At 41.1% G+C, this 20661-nt stretch overlaps 2 protein-coding genes across 8 annotated transcripts in view; one reads left to right on the forward strand and one right to left on the reverse strand.

Moving 5' to 3' along the window:
* The window catches only part of NRDC (nardilysin convertase), a 113893-nt gene extending 108111 nt beyond the window's left edge, over nt 1-5782 (forward strand). The window contains 5 exon segments of the mRNA XM_073593540.1: nt 591-659; nt 661-708; nt 3482-3571; nt 4245-4283; nt 4286-5782. Coding sequence (XP_073449641.1) covers nt 591-659; nt 661-708; nt 3482-3571; nt 4245-4283; nt 4286-4444 — 405 coding nt within the window. The 3' untranslated portion in view covers nt 4445-5782.
* A 9847-nt stretch (nt 5783-15629) lies between these two features.
* The window catches only part of OSBPL9 (oxysterol binding protein like 9), a 256194-nt gene continuing 251162 nt past the window's right edge, over nt 15630-20661 (reverse strand). For all 7 annotated transcript variants that reach the window (XM_073593547.1, XM_073593545.1, XM_073593546.1 and 4 more), the window contains 2 exons: nt 20004-20139; nt 15630-16646 (listed from right to left, as the gene is read on the reverse strand). In XM_073593547.1, the coding sequence (XP_073449648.1) occupies nt 16575-16646; nt 20004-20139 (208 nt within the window). In that variant the 3' untranslated portion in view covers nt 15630-16574. The remainder of the gene's footprint in view (nt 16647-20003; nt 20140-20661) is intronic.

Consider the following 20661-nt stretch of genomic DNA (forward strand, 5'->3'; position numbering starts at 1 on the left):
GCACAGAGGAGGTAAGTATAACACGTTTGTTATTTTTATAGGAAAAAAAAACAAGACTTTACAATCACTTTATGGAATTAGCAGACTGTGACAAACTGGGTGGTAAATGATAGGAGTAGAATTAACGCTGGACTTTGATTGATTCACCACTAAAGATATTATGGGGTATAGCAGGTTAAGCAACAAGCAGTAGTTATGGTGCTAAGCAACCTTTAGTTCACCACTTTTAAGGAAAAAAAATAAAAAATGTGTCACTGAAATACAGTTTCATGAAAGGCAGATGGATCATTATCTTTTGAAGAGACTGCTCTTTGCCATCCCTACCCCAGCAGAGCTTGGGGTAATTCCCTGTCACAGACATACTGACACACACACTAGGGCCAGTTAACTTACCTGTATGTTTCTTGGAGTGGTATATAGAGCACATGAAGGAAACCCAAACATTTGAGCAACATACAAACTCCATGTAGGTGAAGCCTTTGGTAGGAATTTGAGCTGGATTTCCAGTATTAAAAGACATGCATGATGACCAATGTGACACTCTTAAATGAAACATGATTGATGGTATAAGCTTGTATTTTTCTTGACAGGTAAAGGCTTTGATAAAGCTGAAGGAGTGTGAGGACACCCATCTTGGAGAGGAGGTGGACAGGAACTGGGGGGGAAGTGCTGACTCAGCAGTATCTCTTTGACCGCCTGGAACATGAGGTATACAAAATGATTGCATAGCAATGTACATACAGAATCTGCTTCTGATCTGTCCTTACTATACTGTCAGCTGGTATCCTATGCCCAGAATGTGAACTGGAGTGCACATTTTTTTTGAAAGGTTTCAAAGCAATTTCTTGGAACTCCAGACAAAAAATCCTGATTTCTGGAATTTTAATTTTAAGCCACATATATGCCTACCAAGAATGAAGTGTCAGTACTGTGCAAAGCAATAGAGCTTTGATGGGGTCATAATGCTGGGCTTCCCTCACTGTCTAAGCCCTGAAAAGCAAGGAATTCTAGAACGCAGAGTTCAGTTTCTTATTCTAGGGGTATTCTGTTGACACAGAACTTAGATAAAGCCCAACTGGAATTTCAGAAATATATTTCAGGTGCATTAAAACAAAGTGTGGGTAACCTCCCTGACGGTATTCCCGAGTGTGGCTCGGGGTTAAATTTCAGCACCACTAGTGGTAACCCTGAGCCACACTCGGGATTGCATTGCAGGATCCTGGTGTGGTATACTTACCTTGTCCCCAGGATCCTGCGATGTCCCCCCGCTGTGTCCGCAGGCTCTGTCTCCTCCAAAGCCTCTCTGTGCCGGGCTCCGTTCCCTGCGAGCGTTGCGACGCACGGGGGCGGAGCCTGGGGGGCAAATTCAAAAATATTTAAAAATCATAACACATACAGTACACATACAGGCCATACAGGACAAAGGGTCTCCAGAGAGCTGCTGTTGAATCTCTGGGAAAATTTGCACCGCCAATATGTAAAAGGGCTACTGAAACTTGCGGTCCACTTCAAGGAACACCGACCCGCCAGAACAACATTGTTTTGGACTACTGCCTTTCTGGACTTACCATTTATGGACTCCTGCTATGCAGGTTTTATGAATGAAAACACAGAAATACACAAAGGATGCCAAGATTTACCGTAAATAAGAACACAGATGGCTTTTACATATTCAGACAATAGTCCATAAGCCTGGAGTTCATCTTTCATAACTACACTGAATAGCACCCTATATCAAAGTGTAAACTATTAACACACCGGGGAATATCCAGCCCTCAGATTGCTGCACAGTGGCAGATACTGTGAATGCGCCATACCCCAAGAGGGGGGGGGGAGTTTCCGGTGAGTGCAGCCACAATAATAGCACAGATAAAGCACGCATGCTGAGATCACCTTTGCAAAATGAATAATATTGTCTTTCACCAGCACAGAAGCACCTTAATTTTGGATATTTAAAATTTGGGACTGCACATATATTTGTATTATTATTATTATTATTATTATTATTATTATTATTATTTTTATTTTTCAAATTTTTTTTCAATTTTTTTTGCACAGAAGCACTTTAAATCACAAATGGAATTATTTAATAGCTTGTAGAAAAAGAAAATTTTCTGTGGAGGTTTTATTGGTGGAGTACACCAGCACAGAGACATTTATTTTATTTATTTATATTAGTTTGATAATATATTAATACTGATATATGCTTATTTCTTTTGGTCAATCAGACACTGTAAAGTTATGTAGTACACACGGCAATTGCACCAACACTTGCATATTCACCAATTAATTTATTTTTCAAACACGGATACAGAACGGCGTCATATCTACTTTCTTTTTCTTTTCATTCATACAGTACACTGTAATCTTACAGATTACATTACTGTATGAAATCATTTCACATCCCTTTTGTCCCCAATGCTTTGGCCCATGCCCTGCATACAGTTTTATATTATATATACCGTTCTTTCTGCCCGGAAACTTAAGATTGTCCATAGCAACCAAAAAAGTGTCCCTTTATGTTAAAAGTGGTTTTAGACCAGCTAGAAAACAGCGATAGTAAATTAGAACACTTGCAGAATTGAGCGATAGTGAATCGTGGGGAAATGTATTTTATTATTATTATATTATTATTTTTAATATATATTTATATTTATTATATTATAATTTTATGATTTTGTGTTTCAAACTTCATCTTACCCGGGATGTCTACTAGACTCTTGGTGGACAGATTTAAGTGTGTTATTGTTAAGAATTACAGACCTACAATATAAAACGACCAATATTCTATGCAAAATAATTGTACCGCTTTGAGACGCAAAAATCTGAAATAATCATACCGTCAGGGAGGTTAAAGTCTTGTAGTTTATGTTCTTTAGAAATCAGCCATATCTGAATAGAAAAACTTGTCCCCTGAAGCACCCTTGCTCTGTGTGGAGGCAGTGGTCTCTCTGCAAAGGTCCAAAAAAGTTCATGGCTGAGCAAGAGCAGTAATGTTACAGGTCAGGAAGTGGGACAGGACAGTGGGGATGGGGGAGGGGTGGAGGCGCAAGCACCCAGCATTCCTGGAAGTGTTGAATACTGACAGAACTGATAAAGTCTGCAGCACTGAAACCAAATAAGCTGCTAGAAAAGTTGGTCTAAGAGCCCTTTTAGGGCAGGCCTCCTAACCTTAACATGTTCAGGTCTGTGATTGGTGTGGGGGGAAAATTGCCTTGAAAGTAAGTGGGTCCACAGCAGCAAAAATATTTTTAAGAGATGTTTAACAATAATTTTTTTAATGTTTCCTTATGTAGACTGTAAGCAGAGCCCTCTGATTCCTCCTGTATTAAATTGTATTGTAAGTGTACTGTCTGCCCTCATATTGTAAAGCGCTGCGCAAACTGTTGCCGATATATAAATCCTGTATAATAATAATAAAATAGAAACACTTTTACCAGTTGGATGAGAAATGTTCTGTAACACTTTTGTTGCTTTTCAGATCAAGGCCTTGAAGACCTTTAAAAAGACAGACATGACCAGCTGCTTCCAGGAGCATCGGGGTTGTGACAGGAGGGTACTAAGTGTACATGTGAGTCGTCATTCTGGTTTTAAATGTTAATATAAATTCTACCCATCCGTTATTATTCAGTGCATTGTAGTGAGCTTTGATGTAATCATTGGGGCTTGTATAGACAGGCTTTGGGCTTCTGTAGATGGCAAGAGTTTAGCCTGGCACTCACTAGCTGGCTGCGCCAGTTGGAGCCGCTGTGCTAACCATGCAAGGTTAGTCCAGCAATCTCCCCCGCTGAGCTGTTTTGTTTTGTCAGGGGGGTGATCGGGAGTCGCTTGGCTGCTGGTTTTCCAGCATGTACGTCCGACAGACCGACATACAGGCAGGGTGCGGGACAATATTATTATTTTTTTTTTTTTTTACCGGCAAATGTCTTGTGACTTTCTGCCCCGTGTGGTATGGGGCTTTAAGACATTTCTGAGATCATTTTGAATTCATTGACAGGTGCATTTGACCTGTTTCAAGCTGGTTTTGCACCCCTATACACTTGTATGGGAATGTAATACCGATCTGAAGCAATCAAAAGCCCATCAGCACAGGTCCTTAGCAGTTTAAAGCAGACACAGCTAACCTTTTGCTGTCCTGGTTTGCAATGGCATGTCATTCCAGCCGCAGTAGTCAAGCAGTATGATGGGTTGATTGGCTTTGTCTTATTACATCATTGTAATAATAGTGACCTCTTTTCTGACAGGTGGTTGGATTTGGTGAAAAGGAGACCGATTCTGTGCCTTGTCAAACACCCGCCGAGAATCCGAATCTTGTTACGGCAACATTACCAGTTTCATCTTCCTTCCCCCTTCTCCGCTCATGGCAGACGCCGTGCCAATCAGCGACATCCATAGCTTTACCTCCACCTTAAAACTGCTACCATACCACAAGATCATCAAGTGAGAGATGGGACAGGGAGTGTCACTATTGGGTGACAAGCTGTGTGCTTCTACATCAGCAACGGGAGCAACGTGTGTAATAGTGTGTGGGTCTGGTGCTCACTGTAGCATGGCCAGAAATGAAAGAAAGGAAAAAAAAAGTTGAAAATCTAATTCTGATGAGACTTTCTGTAGATATGCAGATTTTTTTAAACCTAGACATTTAATGCTGCTCTTATTCTGACTGAACTTTTGGAGTACTAAATGATTTTACAAATCTTGGGATTTGAATACAGTACAAGAAAAAACATGCACATCTTTTATGATGAAAAGTCTGCTCTGTGATATGATTGAAGGTGTCTGAATGAAGAATTTGTGGTTTTAGTCATCTAAGCTCCCAGCATCACAGACCATTCTTTGTTCAGACACCTTTCTGAAGGTCAGTAAGGTTTTGTCTCAAGCTCGAGAGAAGAGAAGAAGAATGTAATTGTAGTAATTTACGATTCCCATCACATTTTGTTATCTCCTTCATTGTGATGCACAAAGTTATATTTTTTCTTCTAAATCTTTCTTTTCTAATTTAAATGAAACTCAGGCAAACACGTTTTTTTCTTAGAGGGGGTTAGAACATTTGTCTGTCTTTTTTTTTTTTTTAGTGCTGGTGTGTGTCCCCATTAAATAAATTTCCCCTCACTTCCTGTGCCAGAGACATAACAGGAAGTGCGATGCCCACCTCAATGAGAGGGGAAATACCATATTTGACAGTTACCAGGAGAGATTTGTCCTTTACTCCTGTTCAAGTGCAACAGTAAAATTGTAATGATCACCAGGACAGAAAGCAAGTTTAAATTTCCCCAGTGGGGACAAAATATAAAGTAAATATGACATATGTTCTAAACTCTCTACACTTTATGCAAATCTAGAAAAAAAAAATTGGGTTTAAAATAAAAAAAAAAGGCAAAGTGCCCCTGTGCTTTGTCCATGCAGGGCAGTCCAACGGGTTCACTTTAATCCCCTTCCTCAGAAGCACATAACTTTTTTGTTGTTTGAATTCCCTCTCTGCTCCATTCAGTTGCTCAGTGTAAGATTTGAGGCCCATATATTGTAACTACACATGGCTATGGTTTCTTCTATGGAACAGCACTGGTGATTGGCTGGGTGTGGTCATATAATGGATCCACACCTCTTACTCCATACCTGGGTGTAGCAGGTTTTTTCTCCCAGCAGCTGAATGGAGTGGCAGAGAAGAGTAGGCAAAGCAAGAGCAGAGCAGCAGGTAAGGGACTTATTTATTGCTTTCCAATCCGCTATAGAAATGGTATAAACAACCATGTTCATTTTTATTAAAATGGAATGCTGTGTACTGGAGTGTGATCTGTTTTCTGTGAACTGTTCATGACATGGACTTAGAACACTTGATTGCTGCTGAAGAAGCTTCATAAAGCCAAGAGTGTAGAGTAGCAAGATTTGGATAAAAATAATCTGCATTTTAGTGAGGGTTTTTTTTTCCCTGATCACTGCGGTGACGGTCAGAACTGTACTGAACCAATCTTGGTGCCACGTTTTTAAGCTGTGCATTGTGAAGATGTTTAGAATAGGCTTTACACACGTTTAATTTTGCCATTAATTTTTTTTTTTGATATTTTGAAAACCATTATTTATTTTTTTTTTTTTTTTCCCCTGCTGTGAACACCAGATATCGAAATGTAGAGCTGTTTTTTCCTTGTGAACTTTTTATAGATGAAATCGTGGTGGTAGGACACCTTATTACAGCCATGGCCAAAAGTTTTGAGGATGACACAAATATTGATTTACTCTGCTGCCTTGGTTTTTATGATGGCAATTTTCATATACTCCAGAATGTTATGAAAAGTTATCTGTTGAATTGCAAAGTCCCTCTTTGTCATGAAAATGAACTTAATCTCCCCCCCCCAAAAAAAAAAAAATTCCACTGCATTTCAGCTCTGCCACAAAAGGACAAGCTGACCTCATGTCAGTGATTCTCATTAACACAGGTGTCAGTGTTGATGAGGACAAAACTGGAAATTACTTAAATGCTGATTGAGTTAGAACAACAGGCTGGAAGCTTTAAAAGGAGGGCGGTGCTTGAAATCATTGTTCTTCCTGTGTTAACCATGGTTACCTGCAAGGAAACACGTGCAGTCATCATTGCTTTGCACAAAAAGGGATTCACAGGCAAGGACATTGCGCCTAAATCAATTATTTATAAGATCTTCAAGGAGAGAGGTCCAATAGTTGTGAAGAAGGCTTCTGGGTGAAAGTCCAGTAAGTGCCAGGATAGTCTCCTACATTTGATTCAGCTACGGGATCGGGGCACCACCAGTGCAGAGCTTGCTCAGGAATAGTAACAGACAGGTGGGAGTGCATCTGCATGCACAGTGAGGAGAAGCCTTCTGGAGGATGGCCTGGTGCAAGAAGGGCAGCAAAGAAGCCACTTCTCTCCAGGAAAAACATCAGGGACAGAATGATATTCTGCAAAAGGTACAGGGATTGGACTGCTGAGGAGTGGGGTAAAGTCATTTTTCTCTGATGAATCCCCTTTCCAGTTGTTTGGTGCATCCAAAAAAAAAAAAAATCCTTGTCCGGAGAAGAAATGGTGAGCGCTACCATCAGTCCTGTGTAATGCCAACAGTAAAGCATCCTGAGGCCATTCCTGTGTGGGGTTGCTTCTCAGCCAAGGGAGTGGGCTCACTCCCAATTTTGCCTAAGAACACAGCCATGAGTTAAGAATGGTACAAAAACATCCTCCAAGAGCAACTTATCCCAACCATCCAAGAACAGTTTGGTGATAGACAATGCCTTTTCCAGCATGATGGAGTACCTTACCATAAGGCAAAAGTGATAACTAAGTGGCTTGGGGAACAAAACATTGAAATTTTGGGTCCAGGGTGCTCCCCCAGATCTTTTTTTTTTTTTTTTTTTTTAAAAGAAACATGTTTATTGTTGAAAGAGTATGTCAGTGTACAGTCATAGTACATCACTTACAATCACATGAAGGGATATTACCCGGAAGGTATGAAGACATACAAGTATGTTATACAGATCACGGAGAGGCAAAGTTTGATGTAGTTACAGAAAATACTGCACGATTTTCATCAATGTATTCCTGAATAAATCTTGGGACGAGGTCTTTACTGAGGGATTTTAGCATGGGCCTATGTAGCATAATATCCCAATATGATAATGGGTGACTCATTAGACTCTTAGAATATTACAGGGTTACTGTGAGCAAGTATTATCATTGTTCAACCATTTGTCCCATATCTTTTAGTACTTATTTGGGCATCCCCTGTGTTTATACATGGCTCTTTTGTATGGTAGTGACGCGTTCACCTCTCTGATCCAGATCTGTATGGTCGGATGGCCAGTGCCCATCCAGTACTTGGCAACCAATTTTCTAGCATAGAACAGTGATTCAGAGAAATGTGACCACTGATCTATCTTTAATAGTATCTGGTAATAGGCCAAAAAGACACAACTTGGGGTCTAGTTGGATCGGTGAACCCATGTGATCGTGAAGGAATTTAATGACCTGTGTCCAGTAGCTTTGTATGGCCGGGCATAGCCATATTAAATGATAGAATGTGCAAGAGTTACTGGAGCACCTGGGGCAGTTTGGGTTCTGTTGTGGGGCATATTTGGCTATTCTGGCTGGTGTAAGATAGGATTTATGTATTATATAAAGTTGGGTCAGGCGTTCTGAGATTTTAGGTGATGTTTTTTTGACATTTTCTAAGATATCTTCCCAGTCAGAACTGTCTATTGGTCCTACGTCATTTTCCCATCTAATCCTCGCGTTATCGGCAATTCTAGTCACCATTTTGGTGCGTAGGGTGGCGTACAGAGTGGAGATAAGTTTGTCTGGATCTGACCCTGTGATCACGTCTAGTAATGTTAGTGATTGTGGATTGGGGAAGCCATTTGCGAATTGTGTTTGGAGTGCGTGTTTCAGTTGTATATATCTGAAGCGCATATTGGGGGAGAGATCGTACTCTTCGCAGATTGTTTCGAAGTTTCTCATACCAAATATGGTGATAACTTGGTATAAAAACACTATTCCTTTAGCGGCCCAACTGAGGGTCCCAGGCAGAGACATAAGCTCCCTCAGTTGTGGGTTATGCCACAATGGGGTGTGTGAATGAAAAAAATCAGTACCAGTGAGTCTGACAGCCCTTTCCCATACTCGTCTGTGTTGGGACAGCAGCAGGTTGCGATCCTCTTTTTTATGTTTCGTGTTGCCTCCTCTAAAGAGTACTTGTAATGGGGAGTATAAGTCTTTGTTGGGTCTCTTACATACTAAGATTTGATATCTTTCCTCGTCCGTTTTGTGGATATAATAGAAGTGTGATAGCTGAGCTGCTAAATAATATGTGTGGACATCCGGAAGGGCAGCGCCCCCACATGAAGTTGGGTTCTTAAGTGTATTCCAGGCTAATTTATGCCTATTGGAACCCCACACAAAGGAGTTAAGAATTTTATCAATGGTTTTAAAGGTTTTGAGGGGAATAGAAATTGGGGAATTCCAAAGTATATATAGGAACTTTGGCAGTAGTATCATCTTAAAAAGGTTAATCCTGCCCATTATTCCAAGAGGAAGTCTTGCCCAGGTTTGCGTTCGGGATTTTAAATATGAGAAAAGTGGTTCGATATTGTTTGTGATGTATTCCAGTGGATCTCTAGTGATTTCTATACCTAAATATTTAATAGCTGCAACTCTTTGCAGAGGGAGGGATGCCGCGTTTTGTGTGGGGGCCGTCAGATCCATGGGGAGAATCTGAGATTTAGTCCAGTTCATGTTTAGACCTGAGTGTTTACCGAATTCTTCAATGGTTAGGAGGGATGCTCCCCCAGATCTTAATCCTATTGAGAACTTGTGGTCAATCCTCAAGAGGCAGGTAAACAAAAACGCCACAAACTCCAAGCATTGATTATGCAAGCATGGGGGGCTGCCCTCAGTCAGGATGTGGCTCAGAAGTTGATTGACAGCATGCCAGGGGGAAATGTAGAGGTCTTGAAAAAGAAGGGTCAACACTGCAAATATTGACTCTTTGCATAAACTTCAATAAAAGCCCTTGCCACTTATGAAATGCTTGTAATTATACTTCAGCATACCATGGTAACATCTGACAAAAAGATATAAAAACACTGACACAGCAGACTTTGGGGAAAATTTCATATTTGTGTAATTCTCAAAACTTTTGGCCACATAGTGTAGTACTAAGAACTGTTGTAGACCCTTACATGTGCACCAGCCTGAATCCTGAATGTTCACTGGCCAGGAGACAATGTGTACAGTTAGTACTGACATTGATTAACAAGGACCAATAAGGTTTATGAACAGGACAAATGGAAATTGAGCCACAGACTTTATCAACTATTGGTTTGTACATCTATTTAAAGGGGTGACCAGGATGAAAGGGCCTTTTTTACACTTCCCTACTATGATATCTATATAATGTTTTTTTTAAACTTTTTGTCTCTCTTTATATGTAGCAGCTAGGTTAGTGAATTATGTGCTCATTCTAAGACTAGGTTTACATCTATGCAAGTGTGGTTGATGTGTTTTTCATACTACCGCGTTTTGTTTTTTGTAGGAGACTGGTTGGTGCAGTTCCATTGACGTCTATGGTGCCAAAAATGCATCATATTGCATTTAAAAAAAAAAAAAAAAAGTCCTTGCGCCTTTTCCAAAAACGCACTGCAGCTGCAAAGATGTGAACAGGCCCAACAGAAATAATGTTAACTGGATTGTGTAGAAGAGTATTCCTTTTGTACAGGGTTACAAAATGACATTCCTGAGCAAAGGGCAGAATGTTTCCACACTGATACATTATGTTAACTGGCCAGTGCAATGTACCTCTCATTATGTAAATTCCAAAATATTCAATATACCAAGTGATACAATTTTTTCCATATTTGGCCCCTTTCACACGGGACGGATCCGTGTTGATCCGCCCCGTGTTTATCCGCTGCTCAGCGGGGATCGCTCCGCTTTCCCCAGCTGAGCAGGCAGATGACAGGGCGGGACCCGCACACTGTGCAGGGACCGCCCTGTTAGATCTCCGCTCTCCCCTATGGGGGATCGGAGGAGCACGGACCGTCTGTCCGTGTTCCTCCGATCCGCTCTGCAGACGGATAGAAAAATAGGATTTTCTTCCGTCCGCAGAATCGGACGAGAGCGGAGGCGGACGACATCGGATGTTAGCGGATGTACACCCGCTATCCCATAGGGATGCATGTATGTCCGTATTTCATCCGAAAACGGATGAATGAAATACGGACATACTGTCCGCATGTGTGAAAGGGGCCTTACTGATTTTAGAAAACCTCTAGTTAAGAAAATAATGATCAGGTCATTTTGCATATTTGACAACTACCTGTCAATTGTGTGATCATCCTGCATTCAGTAAATTATATATGCATTGCAATCCGCAACATGCATTCATGGGGGCTACCATCTAATGGCTTTCTAGCCTAATCAAACTTTCATTCTGGGGCAGGAATGTGGTGTTATTTCAGCTCTGCTGTTTTATCAAAGGACAATGGTGACCACAGAATAATTGAAAGCCTAACTCCATGTTTAACATCCCTTTAACCACTTAAAGACCAGGCCTTTTCTGGCACTGTTTATTTACGTGCAACAATCAGTATTTTCTGCTAGAAAAGTTCTTATAACCCCTAAACATTTTTTTTTTTTTTTTTTAAGCATAGACCCTAGAGAATAAATGGGTGGGTTTACTTTAGATGTACAGAAGAGGTCTGGTGCTAAAATTACTGCCTATGATCTGACGTTCGCAGTGATACCTCACGTGGGAGGTTCGCCGTTTGTGTGTTCGCCTTTGCACTTTAAGGCTGGGTTTACAACTCCGACGGATGCGGCTCGCAGTAGGGATCCGGTGCATCCCTGTTCTCCATTTCAGGGACGAATCGGGGCCGAATTTTTTCTCGAATTTGGCCCTGAAATGGAGCCAAAGACTCACAGCATTCCTGTGCAAGCTGCTCCGCAGATATGTGAACTGACTCCATAGAGAGTAGGTCACAAACTCCTGTCATGTTAATTGGATGCAGGGACCGCATCCAATTTGCATAGGTGTGAACCCAGCCTAAAGGATAAGATAAAAACTTTCATAACACTTTACACTCATATTCAGGGTGTAACATGTTACGAACGGACTGGATCTCCCCCCACTAGCGGTCATAATTTAAAAAAACAAAAAACTTGGCTGTGTGGGGCACACCTGCGTCACTTATTCAGTGTTTCTACAAATGCAAAACTACAAGTCCCTTGGTGGCTGTCAGCTTGTAGTTCTCAATGAACTACCAGTGGTAGTTCATTGATTCTTCCTGTCCGCATGTATCGGCTTGCTTGTATGAGGTACGAGCAAACAGATACACTGACAGGTCTGCAGGAGACCTGCATGGCATCAGCGATCTGCTGGTCACTGGTGCAATGCTTAACAGGCTCCTGCAACAAAAATTAATAAATGCACTTTTTTTAACCCTCAAAAAAAAGTGCATTTATTATTTTTTTGTCAAAAGGTGAATGTATCCTTTTTTAAAAGAATGTGTCACTTTTTTTGCTGTCACAAGGTGTGTAAACATGCTTTTGTGACAGGTACTCTTTATGGAGAGATCTGGGGTCTGTAAGATCTCAGATTCCTCCTCTACTCTTAAAAGCATTTGCTCACACCAAGATCGGTGAGATCAAATGCTTTTGATTTTTAAAAATGGCGCAGTTTTCATCCAGGTAACCCAATTAGGGATGTGACGTCATCGCTTCGGAGTTACTATATCATAGAGCCCAACAAAGCCGTTCCGGTCCTTGTTGGACTCTATGGTCAGCCGATGGAAGTGCCAGCTGGTCGATCGGGGAATCCTGGTGGGATGGGAGATCCCCGTAAAGTTGTGGATGTTCCCTCCCACTGCTTATAAAAGAAATCCAGTGGCTTGTTAGCCACTAGGATTGCTTTTACAAGAGAGCCGACTGTTGGCTCTAAAAAAGGGGAAAAAAAAAAAAATGGTACCAGGATGATGCATCATTCCGGTATTACCACTTTATGTCCAGTGATGGACCAGGCATGTGATTGGGCGGTAAGTGGTTAAATAGTTCATTTGGGCCAAGCAAACTATTTACTGCACTAACTGGTGCGCTTGCTGGGAGTGCTGTAATAACGGTGTAGGCTCACCTACACATAGTATACAGCACTGTTTCAGCAGTGGGATATGAACTTCCCATCTCACACTCATAACAGAATCGAGACGGGCTGAGCGCCACTCAGCCATTTATGAGAAGCTTTGTATTCTATGAATGAATACAAAGCTTCCTCTCTGGTTGTAGTGGAGATATTGACAACGTCCACCTGCCCGCCTCAGCTATTTAGAGGAGACTTTATATTCATGTACAAAACGTGAAGTTTCCCATGAAAGGCTGAGCAGCACTCAGCCCAACTTGACTTTGTTCCAGGAGTGAGACGGAAGTTCCTATCCTACTGCCGGAACACAGTGCTGTATACTTTATGTAGCTGAGGGTGCATACAGTTCATAGTGTGCACCCAGAAAACGCACCTGTTAGTGTAATAAATTGTCTGTTTAATATTTAAAAGGGAATTAAACATGGAATTTAGATTTTAAAGTTGTGGGGCAAAACTTTATTGGTGCATTAGCTTAGTAACTGTAATAGTGTGTAACCCCCCCCCTGCTGGTAGCAATGAAACTGACAGGGCTGGAGCACAGGGAATTGCTTACTGAAAAATGTCCAATCACACTATTCATTAAAAAGAAGAAAAAGGTACTACTTTGCTTGTGTCAACTTACAATATAGTGCATAAGCTGCAAACACATCAGTGAGATATTTGTTACAGAAAATGAATAAACAAAGTGTTGCGCTAAAAAAAAAAAATCAGTGAAAATCTTTAAATAAGTGAATCATCCCTAAGGGAAAAATGAATAGTGAGAAATTCTTCTTGCCACAAATCACAGGTGAATCGCATCACACTCCCTTCACAGTGAAGGCCGACCACCGACAAGGTGTGCACTTACCATGTAACCAGGACCCCTTAGTTACAGGCAGGCCTGGCAAACTTTAGGGAATTTCCCTTTATATCCACATTCCAGTATACAGCCTTGAAGCAGGGGTAAATGCAGCCTTAGGGTAAATATGCAAATAATACCCCGTACACACACGATAGGATTTTCTGACAACAAATGTTCGATGTGAGCTTGTTGGAAATTCTGACCGTTTGGAGGCTCCATCAGACATTTGTTGTCGGAATTTCCGACAATAAAAGTTTGGGAGCTGGTTCTCAAATTTTCTGACAACAAAATCCATTGTCAGGAATTCCGATTGTGTGTACAAAATTCCACGCATGCTCTGAATCAAGCAGAAGAGCCGCACTGGTATTGAACTTAATTTTTCTCGGCTCATCGTACGCGTTGCACATCACCGCGTTCTTGACGTTTGGAATTTCCGACAACATTTGTGTGACGTGTGTATGCAAGACAAGTTTCTGCCAACATCCGTCGGAAATAAATCCACGGTTTTGTTGTCGGAAAATTCTATTGTGTGTACATAGCATAAGAAAGCGCTAGTGGAAAAACCTTTTAAAATCGCTGGTTTGTTTAATAAAAATACGCTCACAATGGTATAGTAAGAATGTGCATATCTCCAAAAGACATCCAGCTGGTGACCGATGGTGTCGGCTGTCATTTCGGTAAAACACGATGCTGTAGACACGCCGCTCCACCCTACAGGTTTCATCACAAAAGGATAAAAAGCCCATGCTCCAGAAGAAGTCCTTTTGTGATGAAATGCATATGTCCTAACATTGTGTCTAAGTCATTGCGTTTTACCAGAAGTGATGGTAGATGCCATCGTTCACCACCCAGATATCTTTTGGAGATATGTGCATTCTTACAATATCATTGTGTTTTGTTTTTTTTTTTTTCAATTATTAAATCGGTGATTTTAAAGGTTTTACACTATTAGCGCCTTCCAAGGCCTGCCTGATTGCATACAAATTGAACATGTTTAGATCTGACCTGTTTTGGTAAATTGTACATGAAAATTGTTACATGTATGGCCAGACTAATGCCGGCCATACACAGTTTGAATTTCGTAAGAATTTTCTTTAGAAAATCGTATGAATTTCGCACCATTAGTGGGCTGCAACAACGGACGATTTTTGTGCGGCAATCAAATTTGAGGAATCGGACATGTTGGAAATTTTTAGAAAAACTAACGATTTTCTAATCAATGATGGGAGAAATGTAATAAGAAAAGAAAATTTACGGAGAGAAAAGAAGATTCCCGGCCACTAAATTCTTTTCTGTAGCAACATGAGGTGAAATTGAAGGCTTGGTCGGCCGAATTTCAAAAATCAATGGCACTATCGGATCACAAAAAAAAATCAAACTTTTTGATTTTGAAAAGAAAATTTGTACGAAATTTGACCATGTATGGCCTGCTTACGGCGGTATCTACCCCTGTTTCAAGGCTGTATACAGGCATGTGGATATAAATGGGAATTCCCCAAAGCTTGCCAGACAGACCTACCTGTAACTAGGGGGTCCTAGTTACATGGTAAGCGCACACCTTGTCCGTATGTAGGTGGTCTGCCTCTACTGTGAAGGGAGTGTGATGTGATTTTGGAAGAATTTTTCACTTCCTTTTTAAGGACTATTTAATTTTTCACTTGGGGACAATGGACTTATTTATCTCTGATTATTCAGAGAGGTTGTTCCCTGTAATCGTTTTAGCGTAACATGTTTATTTATTAACACTATTCATTGTAGAGAACAGAAGACAAGGGCGTTGTATGTCCCAATTGCCCTGCATGATTCACTGACCAGTAGGCAGGCATAGGAACATAAAGCAGAACAGATCTCTAGCTGTGTAGTTGGTAATAGAATGGCAAATTTTGGGGATCCCAGACAATTTATTTTCTTTACTCTAATTTAAAGAAGACGCACAGTTACTTTTTTTTTCTGAAGATTAGATTTTTAATTGCAAATCATAAATGCAGATCTAATAAAATAATTTGCTCTAACGATTTTATTAGGAAATAAATAAATACAAAGGCAAGACCAGTTTCTTAGGGGGGGGGGTGGGGTGGGTGGAAGAAGAAAAAAAAAAAAAAAACTATATATATATATATATATATATATATATATATATATATATATATATATATATATATATATATATATATATGAAGATAGGAGGGCAGTTTATACATTGAGAATTTCAGATAGGTATGGATAGTGCCAAAAAGTAAAGTTGTCTAATTTTCAGAAGTGTTCTGGTGGGTATTAAATTTCCCAGATTTGTACTGTATATACAAGAGGAACTGAAAAGACATTTTGATATGGAATAGCAATCACGTCCTGCGATCGTCCGACGAAGAAGAATGTGGCACTGGGTAATAAGGCCTGATATGCAATTATTGTTTTTGGATGTTCCCAGGCTAATTCTTTAGATTTAAAAGTACAGCTCCAACCAAAATTGATATTGCTGTTTCTGTTGGAATGGGGCAATGATGTTCAGGCTTTTAGGCAGCAAGAGATCCTCCTTCCCCAGCATAGCTGTGCCACTAAAAAAAAACGGTCCACTGCCATCTAGTGGTCTCCCCCCAAGAATGCAGAGAATTCCAGTTGAATATTGCCTTTTACAGCCACACTGGGGCCCCGGGCAGCAGTAAACATCCAGCCTCATTCCAGGAGACAGCTGTGTTGGGTGGAGTTGCCCTCCTAATGTAGCTGGTACCTGTAAAGCAATCTTTTTTTTTTGGGTTTGGCTTAACCAATTAGTCCATTAGGGAATAATTTGCAAGGTGAAACCAATCTCAACGGACAGGCTAACCGAGACAAAACGGCTCCTGTTGAGAGTACCAGCTATTAGTTGTATGGAAAAGTACAGGACCTTTTTAAAGCGTTAATTGTGAAACACAGACACATTGTCCTGTTTGAATTGTCATATCATAGAAGTCCAGTATCCCTGAGTAAGGAACCGCTGCAGTGTAAGGGCACTCTCAGCACCAAAGAGAGAGTTGGATCATCCGGAAATGTCACAATAACTTCTTTTTCTGGGCTTCGCATGGTTCTTGAGAAGGTTCTGCCACGATTTTTCTGTGGGCAACTCAGTGCTTGACGGGCAGTCGTTTAAGTAGTGGTTCATCATACACCCAGCACTCCCCGTCCTCATGGAATAGCTAAGAGAATGCAGAGACAGGTAAGTAGAGAAAGAACTTGCTTTATCAAATAAACCACATGTGTAAAATGTCCCTATATTAGTGTAAGGCATCATATATTAGTGTAAGTCATCAGACACAACACCACTGATGGCAAAAGCAACCCGACTGAGAATCTATTCCACTGTTTTTTTGTTTTTTTTTTTTAAATGTTTATGGTCATTAGTAAGTGGTAAGTCTGATCACATGCTCCAATCAAGTTAAGTAGATGGAAAGGTTGGGTTAAATTTGTGTAAATACATATAATTAGCAATAAAGGTCTGCACACCACTACTACCATTCAGCAACCAACAATATATTATTTAGGATGCTTAAAGTTGGTAAACCCCGGGTAAGGGGGGAAAAAAAAAACAAAAAACCTGTAAGGCCACTTTTACACTGAGGCACTTTACAGGTGTTTTAGTGCTAAAAATAGCCTCTCCTGTGTGAAGGCCTGAGTGCTTTCACACTGGAGCAGTGGCGCTTGCAGGATGTTAGAAGACATCCTGCAAGCAGCATCTTTGGGGCAGTTTAGGAGCGGTGTCCACTCCTAAAAATGCCCTGCCCTTGGAAATGAATGGGCAGCTCTGCCAAAGCGGGTCTTTTTTTGGGGCGCTATTAACTCTTTCTTTGGCCGATAAAAGCTCCCCGCTAGAGAAGCGCCGCTAAAACTAGCGGCACTTTACTGCCAACGCCCTCACCGCCCCAGTGTGAAAGTAGCCTTAGACAAAGGCATAATGAGCTAGTATGCATCTCATACTAGCTCATTATAAAACACTTAGAACGAAACCCTCAAGCAGCACCTGCATACCGCTGACATTTTCCCAGGAGTTTCTTCCAGGTTCGTGAGCTACGACGCTGTGATTGGCCGGAGCCACGATTACGTCACTCCCGCATATGCTTGCAGGAGTCGCCAGTCACGGCACAAGGTTCTGAAGAAACAGCACGAGTGGCAGTTCCATCAGAACGCATTCGCCGATAATGTTATGGGCACATTATACAGTAAATATCTCCTAAATGGTGCAAGTTTAGGAGATATTTACAGTACTTATAGATAAGCCTCATTATAGAGAGTTTACTTCCTCTTTAAAACTCTCCACAGTGTGTCACTCTGTAGTACAATAACTTTAAATGTATAGAGTAAGCACAGCACATAACCAAAAGGCTTTAGCAAAAGGTTTGTAGTAGGCAGATACATACAATTCTACAACAGGTACAGATATACCAGTATGTCATATAACCAGCATAATACAGGAAAGATTTCACTCCACTGTTGAATCACAGCAGAAAACATACATGCATATAGATAGCGTGAGCTACACTTAAAACGTGTAAGAGTTGAGGTTCAGAAATACATACAGGAACCTCCTCCCTCTCCAAGGGTAACAATTTACATTCTATTGTAGGAGGTTCTTACATCCCAAAAGTATGTTTTTGATTTTTTTTTTTCTCCTCCCTCTTCATTCTGGGTATTGAACGCCTGTATGTATTTCTAATCATTCGCTTCTATATGTTTTAATTGTAGCTCACACTACCTATATGCATGCATGTGTTTTCTGCTGTGAAAATATTTGCTGTATTATGCTCGTTATAGGACAACCAAAATTTGTTACGCGCGTGCATGTGCGCATATATATATATCTATCTATCTATCTATATCTCTGCACGCACACGCACACACTAGGAGCCTGCAATGCATTGCACCTGTGATCAGCAGATCATGAGTGCAGTGTCAGGCTCCTGCAGAATATTAGTGTAGCTGTCTGGCCATACCTCATACAGGAAGGCAGTTATTGAATGACAGGCAGGATCAAAGAGCTACGTAGAGCAGTGGTTCTCAACCCCAGTCCTCAAGTACCCCCCGACGGGCCATGTTTTGGGAACTTCCCTTAGATAAAATAGCTCTTATCAATACCATGTCATGGATGTTGATTTAAAGCAGCTGTGCAAAAGTAAAGGAGAACCTGAAAACATGGCCTGTTGGGGTTACTTGAGGACTGAGGTTGAGAACCACTGACCTAGAGCACTAATCAGTGCCCTGGTAGTTCATTAGGAACTACAAGCTGACATCCGCAAAGGCTATTGGTAATTATAGTTCTCCCATTCACAGAACGCTGAATGAATGACTCAGCTGGGTGGAGCCCCGTACTGCTGCATTTATTTTGATTAAAATTGTAACAGTGAGTTCAGGGAGAAGATCCCCTGCTTTGCTGTCACTAGAGGCAGCAGATGGGGGAGCGGCTACAGGAGTGGGAATATGTTCCCAAAAATTTATATTGGGTAAACCCCAAAACACTAAAACCCACCCTCCAACTGTAGCTGCCAACTTAGACAGAAGACACTTGGAACTATACAAGTCTATGAGGGCTTGCTGTGCAGACACAGCGGTGAAGACTAGGATGCAAACACTGAAGCAAGTTGTTCCTGTTTTCACTAAGGCTAGGTTCACATCTGAGCATGTGCGGAAAGGCATGCACTCGCATGTCTTCCCACACAAAAAACTCAACCCCATGCACTGGAAACCGCAACACAATTTCCTGTAGTAGGAACTGTACTGCACTATGCAGTTTCCCTGCAGCTTCATTTTTGGAGAGTGCTCTTTTCACAAAAAGCAGTGTCCACTCTGATCAGCAGCTTGTAACACTCTCAAAAGGGGATCACAATTAGTCCCAGAGGATAGGGCATCTTTGCAGTGAGGATTCTCCAAGATACAATGCTTGCACAGCATCGGACATACATCATTACAGGTCAGTAAAGTGACTAAAGCCAAGGGCTTAAAAAAAAAAAAAAAAGTCACTACAGCTTTAAAGGATAAATTCACCTTTTGGAATATGTTACATGTTCCATCCCTATTTCGGGTGTAACATGTTCCAGCAGCTGCAGACTACACAATACTATGCCGGTAGACGATATTATGGAGCGGACATTGTTAGTCCGCCCGATATTAGCCAACAACATGGCCGCCTCAGGGTTGGAGACAACTTTTTCCTCCTTAGCTGCTGTTCTGTCAAAACAGAAAATTCTTTGTGTACCAGAGTGTACACGTTTGCTGGTGATGTGCAAAACAGAAATTCGTCTAAATCTCCCATTACTGATGCTTTGCAGTAACCGGAAGTGACGTGATTGGAGATGAATTGGCTATTTTGACAGAACATCAGTTGTTAGGGTGTCTCCCTGTCAGAACACAACAGCTCAGTGGAGGAGATCGCTGTCGGATCATTTAGGCTACCTGACTTCTGGGGATTATCCAGCCTCACTATTGCCTATTATAACAACTACACTGATTGGTTGGAATCTGACTAGTTGCTATGAGTGAAGAAAACAAGAACTGGAACGCACCCTGGTTTCCCACTGTTCTTCCTTTTCTTTGCGTTCTCTCGCTTCTGCTCGTTGCCGTTCTTCCAGACGGTGCTTTGCCTCAGTGGCACAATCAATATCATGGATCTTCAAGTTGTATGTGACGTCTTTCCATAACCTTATAAAAGTGTAGGTGTGAGAATTACAAGGATAAACATCACTTCCATTCTATTTTAATCAGATTAAATAAAAGTAATTGTTCAGCACTGAATATAAATTTACAGCAAATCACACACTGCAGTCAAATACTGTTAAAGGGGGTATTGAACACAAAACTAAAAATGTAATATATTGCAACTAAACATTAGATGTGGTGGCTGCATTAGTTTTCTTTTAAAATTTGCATTTCATTTTTAGTGCACTAGAATAAGCAGGTGACAAGCACAGTGGCAGTGCCTCACCCATCTACACTCCACTGACTCTCCAATGCTCAATTAAGAAAAAAAAAAAAAAAAAAAGGCAAAAGACTAGTCACCAGTTTTTGCCTGTGGTCTCCATGCATCTGATCCCTCCCCTTTAGTGACTTATGAAGTCTTGTTTTGCATGGTCTCTGTGTACAGGAAACCATCTTGTTAGAGGCAGGGTTGTACATTCTCATGTTGGCGCCTCCAACAAGGAGAACCGTGAACAGCACAGTAGT

Source organism: Aquarana catesbeiana, linkage group LG07 (assembly GCF_042186555.1).
Source record: "Aquarana catesbeiana isolate 2022-GZ linkage group LG07, ASM4218655v1, whole genome shotgun sequence".
NCBI lineage: Eukaryota > Metazoa > Chordata > Amphibia > Anura > Ranidae > Aquarana > Aquarana catesbeiana.